Consider the following 8,663-nt stretch of genomic DNA (forward strand, 5'->3'; position numbering starts at 1 on the left):
ATGTTGACTCTTTAATGAAGAAACAAAAGAAAAAAGTGAGGCAAAACCCATGTTGCCGAGTCATTACCAACTACGGGTGCATAATGATGGAACAAAGCACAAATCTTTGAACACAAACTAACTACAAAATTCTTTTGTGATTGCAATCCCCGACCCTAATGTTTTGGAATTAATAAAACTGCAGTCATTCACCAAAATAAAGTACAAGGCCATTATGCTTTCTCATCTGAACTTTTTTTATATATTATTGTGGTTTCTTTTTTTTTTTAACTGAAAAAATTTGGACAATTTTTTGATTTATGTGTGTCATCCCTGCGCAGGAACCATGTTAATCTTCTCTATATCGTTCCAATTTTATCGGATGACCCCGAGAGGACTGGTTTCATATTGTTTCACACAATTACTCTGTATTATTATTATAATAGACCATGAAATCATTTGCATTTGAACTGCAATGATACAGTGTCCACTTTGTTATGTGGGAGACATTTACCAGATTTTGTTAAATTGTTACTCTCTTTTGTGAGTTGGGTTATTTTTGGTGCGTGCAATCTTCTTTATTTATTTTTGAACTTCAACTTTTGTTTTTTTAATTTAATCTGTTATTCTTAAGTGGACGGACAAAAATCAGCCATTTTATTTAAAAATAGTTTGTACTCCCTCCGTTTCATTTTACTTGTCGTTCTAGACTTCGACACGCGGATTAATAAAACATTTAGGTTTATCTATTTACTAGATAAAAACATCATTACCAATACACCTAACCAAATTTCAACCAATAGAAAAATAGATTAGAATAAAAAATTAATAAATTTTTCATTGAAATCATAAAACGATACTAATTTTGAAACTAAGATTTTGCTCTAAAAGAACATCTAATTCGAAACCGATGGAGTATCTGTTATCCCACCACAATTAATGTTTCAACAATCTACAAGATATGTATATATATATTCAAATCTCAGTTGACATCATTTGTCACCTTTAAAACAAACAAGTTTACTCTGTAATTCAACTTGAGAGATTAACAAAAAAAAATTAACAAAATTTTCCTAAGAGAGACATTTACTTTCACAAGTCGCAACAATTTTACATATTTCTATACATTAGCTTTCTTTTTTTTTTTAACACAATTTTATATATTAGCTAAAACCTTCATTTTGTAACCAAAACAACAATTTCCAGCTATTTAATTATGTCTTCTCACGTACCGATCTCTACTTTGTTTTTTTTTTTTTTAACTTCTTTTGCTCTATTTTCTAAACAACAAATTTCTTTCTTTTATGTTTCATATGTACAAGGACTTCTCCTTATCTTATAATATTTTGACTAAGGCTACTTGTAGCCAATCCTTTTTTTTTAACTCCGATGATCTTATTAAACAAAGGGAAACAGCCCAAAAGTACAAGAAAAAGTAAAAGAGGTCAAACGAAGCCACAGACGAGGCCACGAAAGAAAACCAAAATAGAGTTCACAAGAAGTCGATCGTGACTCGAAATCCACGCGTTTCTTTTAGCGTGACAGAGACACGTGTCCACCATGCGAGCCACCACCGCGCTTCAACGACAAAGACATCTCCGGTGAAGATCTAATCGGCAGCTCACCGGAAACAAACTGGAAACGAGCCCCGTACAAAGCACCTCGCCGTCGACGACATCAGGAGATGAAGGCGTCACTATCTACAACACCTTAGTCTTTAGCGTGAGATCTCATACATCAGAGGATAATAAATCAAATCAAAACGATTTGATTCTCCATCGAAATCCAGTAGACCCACGAAAGAACTAAAGCCAAAGGATCTCTCTTCTTAATTTGAAGTTTCTATCGAGAAACAACGTTCTCGATCCAATCGAGTAACGAAATGATGGAAACAGAGATAGCTTGAAGAAGATAAGATCAGACAAAAGCCGGGATGAATCCGGAGAAGACCAACACCACCACCGCGAAGAGAAGTGAGATGTGGAACCAAGTGCCAACGGAAACATCATAAGAGCTGATGTACCACCGGAGCCGAAAGCCGGCCGACCACCTAAAAGAAGGTGTGACACGGGAGACCAAAGCCGGGAAAGCCAGTGCTAAGAAAGTCACTGTTTTCCGGAGGATGAAGCCCGGTCAACGGGAGGCAAGACCGGAAGAAGAAACTGACCAAAAGACAGAGTTTTGGTCTCTATTCAACTCCTCCCTGTGAAAGATTTTAGCGAAATAACAGAGAGGAGAGAGAGACCTTAGCTACTAGTAACCAATCCTATAACGTGTATTTTTCGAACATATCTAAAATCATGCAAAATTTGTATGAAAGCCATAAATTCCTTATAACTTACATCTCAGTTCTGTTTTTTTGTGTTTTATTAGCTTTTATTATATGTATATAACAAATACTTTAATCCACAATTTATCTAGCAAAAAGATGCATGAAAGTAATTCAAACATTTACTATTATGTCATTTTCATAGAGAATGGTTAAAAAATTAGTAAAAAATAATCATATATATAGCCTGAAGATGAATTAGTTGGAGAAATAGTTGAATGATCAATTTTAGAAGTTTCATAATTATGTCACACTTCCGGTGGAATTAAGGAACACAAACATACATGTACTGATACCACTACTGCACTACATAACATATTTATTAGGTGCGAGACTTCGAAGATAACGGAACAAATGGACAAACATGTGATCCTAATATCTTAATAAGACCCAGATATGCCTGCTTATATCCATTTAAATGTAGATCAGAGAATCTGTAGACAAACTGTTCAAAATTTAAAACAACCTTCTTTACTTCTTTTTTTTTTGACAAAGAACCTTCTTTACTAATTTACCAAAACATATATATTGATAAATATTTCTGTAACTATCTTCTGGGGTATTATTTTGTTTATGTGATTGCCAAATGGTATCCTTCTCTGTCTTTATTCTCTTCACACTGTATATTTTTAAAATATCTTGGAAGCATATAATTATTTGTTAAAAGAAATAGTGATTATATTCATGCATAAAAAAACATACCAACTATATATATTTCAAGTTATTTAATGCATTTATAAGTTTGATTGATACCATTGTAACTAAATATAACCTCTCTTACTTGGTTAATCACACAAAATGCGTATAAAGTAATTGTATCATGAGGTAATCAACAGTAGAAGAGTTGAAAACACTGTTACAAAACCGTCAAAAACATAATCAGTTCATCTAAATATATACCAGAAAGAGATGTTTTTGTTTATTTTTTGTATTGATATATACAGTGTATATATTATGTGTATGATATCCTATTTACGTCTGAAAATAATAATAATATTTTATAAAAATAGTGTAACGCCGAAACTTATTCCAGTGCCACTCGCTCGGATCGAAATTCGAAAGTTATATTCCTTTTTTCTCTTTACCTAATTTAAAAATCCAAAAAAACAACTGGAATATATCTATCAGCGTAGTATATGCCCTTACATATTATTTCTGACTTTTTGCAATCCGAACTTTGAGTTTAACAAAAGGAATTAAAAGGGTGAAAAGAAAAGAAAAGAAAAGGTGAGAGGAAATCGAAGGTCCATATCAGTAGTAGATAGTAACAATTAAGTTCCAAAAACAGAAACTAATATGACGCTTTTTAACACTTCAAATTTCATTACATAAGTTCCAAAAACCAAAATAAATCTACTGCAGAGTTGGAGAAACAACCAAGTGGACTTGGCCTAGTAATAAAGGATTCGCAGCCGTGAGTACCGTTCTAGGTTCAATTTTTTTTACCACCCGGAACACCTTAAGTGGTAGGAAAATGCGGATTCTACAGGTTTCGTGGTGATTAATCCTTAAACCTAGAAACTGTTTAGAATCACACCACGATTATTAAAAAAAAGAGTTGGAAAAACAACAGAGGAAGAGCAAAACAGAAACAAAGGAAAGAGATACAAAGAAAAAAAGAAGGAAAGAAATACAAGTAGATACCACAACAAACAAACAAACCTCATGCTGAAAGATGAAGGAGGCAGATGAGAAGGACTAATGCTATAAGATAGCAATCCCAAGCCAGAACTTGAAAGATGGATCAACCCTTTAGCCCGGAGAAGTTGCTTGAGAAATCCGATGATGGAGCCAAGTTGGACCCTCCCATGCAATGTAGGATTGGAAGCTTTGTCTGAGAATGACACTCTTTGTAATTTCAGTCGCCATATGATTTTGGTTCTCATGGACAAACATCAATAACCACGATTCAAATCATTGTAGGAGCTTTACGATACCATCAGCTATCAACCGGAGGCAGAGTGGAGATGAGGATGCAAAAGCACCTTTTAACATCCATCGATGAGTATTCAAACAATTACTCTTTTCTGGAGCATGTTATTCATGCATTCAACCGCCCAAAACAGTACCCTAAAAAGAGGAAAAAAACTAATAAATAAAACAAAAATTTAATGTAAGAACGACATATGTCAATGCTGTACCCTACACTAAAGAGCAGCTCTTCTTTTTCTTCTCTTTTTTATGCCTCAAACTCTTTAAGTCTTTGATCATCTACATTAACGGTATCACAATAAATTATTATAAATAAAAATAAAAGAAAATAAGAAAGTAAAATGAGTTTTTTTTTTTAATAAAAAACTTTAAAATCCCATCAAACAATTTTTTTTAATCCAAAAGTTTAATTATAACCTAAATGGAACAACATAACTAAACTAAATTTACAGAGGAGACACTCATAACTAAACTAGATATTGGATGAGTATCTCACCAATAGAAATTCTTTTAACTTGTCTCCTCTTCGGATAATCCTATCCTTCTCTTCCTATAAATACCTCTTCGCTCTCCCTCTTTCTTCACCACCAAAACCACCAGAAACAACCACTGTTAAAAACAAAACAAACTTTCTTTGTCTAAATCTGATCAGAAATATGGTCAGTCACCAAATGGAGAAAGCTTCCAACGGTACGTCGGCGCTAGAGACGCAGACGGCTGAGCTTGATCAACCGGCAGCGCTTAGAAAAATCATATCGGTGTCTTCTATAGCCGCCGGTGTACAGTTCGGTTGGGCTTTACAACTATCTCTGTTGACTCCTTACGTGCAGCTACTCGGAATCCAACATAAATGGGCTTCTCTGATATGGCTCTGTGGCCCAATCTCCGGCATGCTTGTTCAACCCATCGTCGGTTACCACAGCGACCGTTGCACCTCAAGATTCGGCCGTCGTCGTCCTTTCATCGTCGCTGGAGCCGGTTTGGTCACCGTCGCTGTTTTCCTCATCGGTTACGCCGCCGACTTAGGTCACAGCATGGGTGATCAGCTCAACAAACCGCCTAGAACGCGAGCCATCGCGATTTTCGCTCTCGGGTTTTGGATACTCGACGTGGCTAACAACACGCTCCAAGGACCATGCCGAGCTTTCTTGGCCGATCTATCCGCGGGGAACGCGAAGAAAACGCGGACCGCAAACGCGTTTTTCTCGTTTTTCATGGCGGTTGGAAACGTTTTGGGTTACGCGGCGGGTTCTTACAGGGATCTCTACAAAATGGTCCCTTTCACGATGACCGAGTCATGCGACCTCTACTGTGCTAACCTCAAAACGTGTTTTTTCCTCTCCATAACGCTTCTGGTCTTGGTCACGTTCGTGTCTCTCTGTTACGTGACGGAGAAGCCATGGACGCCTGAGCCAACCGCAGAAGGGAAAGCCTCGAACGTTCCGTTTTTCGGAGAGATCTTCGGAGCTTTCAAGGAGCTGAAAAGACCGATGTGGATGCTTCTTATAGTTACTGCACTAAACTGGATCGCTTGGTTCCCTTTCCTTCTCTTTGACACTGATTGGATGGGCCGTGAGGTGTATGGAGGTAACTCAGACGCAACTGCAAGCGCAACCGCTAAAAAGCTTTACAATGATGGTGTCAGAGCTGGTGCGTTGGGGCTTATGCTTAACGCTATAGTTCTTGGGTTCATGTCTCTTGGTGTTGAATGGGTTGGTCGGAAAATGGGAGGAGCTAAACGGCTTTGGGGAGTTGTTAACTTCATTCTCGCTATTTGCTTGGCCATGACGGTTCTGGTGACTAAACAGGCGGAGAATCATCGGCGAGATCACGGCGGTGCTAAAACAGGACCGCCTGGTAACGTCACTGCTGGTGCCTTAACTCTATTTGCTGTTCTTGGTATTCCTCAAGCGGTGAGTTTCTCTCTGTTTTTTGGTTATTTTACTGAAAACAATTGTGTCCATTGGTTAATTATTATTATTTTGATTATATTAGAAATAAATTAATATTATAATTTTGACTATTTTTTTTATTTTAATTAATGGCAGATTACGTTCAGTATTCCTTTTGCACTAGCTTCCATATTTTCAAGCAATTCCGGTGCCGGCCAAGGTAAATTTTCTAATTTGAGTTTTCAATTTAATTTAATTTAGTTACCATTTTTGTTTGGATAATGCAAGTCTACACTCTTCTCAAAAGTGTTGGGACCTAAAAAAGCTATACGCATTTAATACGTACAGATTCGTAATTTAATAACTTACTAGGTGATCCGCGTCTTGCACAAAATAAACATTATATATATAAATTATTTTATGTATTATATATTTTACATATTATAAAATAATAAATATATCTTGAATAATTAAAAAGTCAGTAACTATTACGTATATAATTAAATTTATGCAAACATATAAATAAATTTTATTAATCCAAACAATATTTTTTTCTATTTGATATGATGTATAATTTAAATTTAAATGATATAACATATATAGTATATTTTAAATATTAATATCTGTTATATAATATTTTCTACTCATATGTTTTCTTTATCAATTGTATTTTTTATAGCAAAAACGTTAAATTATTTGGTAACAAAATTTTCATTGTGTGATTAATATTTTTATTAATTTATATTTTTGTTAAAAAAATTAAGTTGTTAATATTTGTTCAAAGAGTTTATAGAAAAAAAATATTTGTCAGATTAAATTTTGAAATTAAAATACTTATGTATTTTTAAATGGTATATATTTTAATTTAAAACAAATATATATATATATATATATATATATATTTTAATCTTAATACTTATTAAATGAGATTTTCTACTTATATGATTTTATAATCATTTGTATCTTCTCGTAACAAAATTTTTAAACCATCGATCACAAAATTTGAAGGTAAGACTTTTAACATTTTAGTAATTTATAAGTGTTTTTAAATATCCAAAATATAAAATATACAGAAAAATATTTTTTATATGGTTAATGTAATTGTTTAATTTATTTTAATAGTTTAAAATTAAACAAACATATGATAGAAGATACTATTTTTTATCAAATATTTATTATTCAAAATCATTAATTGTCGTATATACTTCTGTAATTTTTATTTAAGAAAATAATGAGAAACATAAATAATAAATTTATGGTTAGTTTAGTAAAAAACTTATTATATATTAATATATGAACCAACATATTTCTCTAAAGATTTTAAGAATTATTGTAGTGATGACATGTGGTTACAAAACATGTTGTAATGATTCTCAAATAATATATACGAGATTGAGATGATTCTACAAGTCACTGATAAAGTATTAAATATATTTGTTACAAAAAGTATTAAATATATTTACAAACGATGATTACACCAATTTCTTGAATTAATAATGTTAAACTAAAGATTCGTGTTTTTCATTCGAACAGGACTTTCTCTAGGTGTTCTAAATCTGGCTATTGTCGTCCCACAGGTAATAAAACCGTCGAAAGCAGTTTTATTTATTTAACTAGAAATAAATGTTAGGATTCTGATAAATATGTTTGTTTAATTAAACGTAGATGGTGGTATCTGTGGGAGGTGGACCATTTGATGAAATCTTCGGTGGTGGAAACATTCCAGCGTTTGTGTTAGGAGCTATTGCAGCTGCGGTGAGTGGCATATTGGCTTTAACGGTGCTGCCATCGCCACCACCGGATGCTCCAGCTTTCAAAACTGGAGCTATGGGATTTCATTAAGTTTTAGCAGTGTTTGAATATTGGCCCTGTTTCTCTCATAAAACATTAGTGTTATTGTGCAAATTCTACATAAAGAGAAGAAAGGAAACTGATCTTCTCGGGAATGGTTTGTATTTTACCTAAACCCATTATTGTCCCTTTTTCTGTAACTTAATTTGGAGTATATTTTACATTTTTGTCACCTTCAAGGCTTCATTGTTACTCTTCGATCGATGTTTCGGACCTTTCGGTAATGCCTCATAATCTACAAAGTATATATAAGGAAATTAAACAACTCAATAATCATTAATTTGATTACTTTATTCGCAATTTTATGACAAAGCATGATAAGTTTTGTAACATTACAAAATAACTTGTTTCGTTTGTTTCCTATATATATCATAATTTTCTTAAGAACATTTAAAAACTATATCGAAAAATTTTGGTAGAGTTTCTCAACTATTTGTTGAGGTCCCAAAATGTTTATGACGAATTCATAAATCAATTAATGTAGGATAATTTCCCAAATTAAAAAAAAAAACAAAAACAATTGAAGTCTAACATTTATCATATGTTAAGAAAAGTAAATATTGTATTGTTATTTAAAAATAAACCATAAAATATATTAGTTTAGAAAAATCATATTTATACTTTTTGATTAGGTGATTTTTGTTGTTCTCAAGTATATTAAGACTATCTCCGATATTTTT

The 8,663-nt window shown here is 33.2% G+C and overlaps 1 protein-coding gene and 1 non-coding gene across 2 annotated transcripts; one reads left to right on the forward strand and one right to left on the reverse strand.

Moving 5' to 3' along the window:
* Window positions 1-274: 274 nt before the first annotated feature.
* Window positions 275-377, reverse strand: LOC125591055. The gene has a single exon (XR_007327040.1). It is a non-coding gene; the product is annotated as a U6 spliceosomal RNA (small nuclear RNA).
* Window positions 378-4,777: 4,400 nt separating this feature from the next.
* Window positions 4,778-8,162, forward strand: LOC106410477 (sucrose transport protein SUC2). Its single transcript, XM_013850978.3, has 4 exons — window positions 4,778-6,153; window positions 6,289-6,352; window positions 7,666-7,709; window positions 7,798-8,162. Exons 1-4 carry the CDS (start codon window positions 4,897-4,899, stop codon window positions 7,972-7,974), a joined length of 1,542 nt encoding a protein of 513 aa, XP_013706432.2. The 5' UTR covers window positions 4,778-4,896; the 3' UTR covers window positions 7,975-8,162.
* The last annotated feature ends 501 nt before the right edge of the window (window positions 8,163-8,663 follow it).

This window comes from Brassica napus, chromosome C7, assembly GCF_020379485.1.
Source record: "Brassica napus cultivar Da-Ae chromosome C7, Da-Ae, whole genome shotgun sequence".
Classification (NCBI taxonomy): Eukaryota; Viridiplantae; Streptophyta; class Magnoliopsida; order Brassicales; family Brassicaceae; genus Brassica; species Brassica napus.

Bases quoted from the DNA above. Each gene is read 5' to 3' on its own strand.
- LOC106410477 (XM_013850978.3), top strand. From the start codon at position 4,897: ATGGTCAGTCACCAAATGGAGAAAGCTTCCAACGGTACGTCGGCGCTA. The intron at 6,154-6,288 runs GTGAGTTTCTCT...AATTAATGGCAG, and splicing joins TTCTTGGTATTCCTCAAGCG to ATTACGTTCAGTATTCCTTT. The intron at 6,353-7,665 runs GTAAATTTTCTA...TCATTCGAACAG, and splicing joins CAATTCCGGTGCCGGCCAAG to GACTTTCTCTAGGTGTTCTA.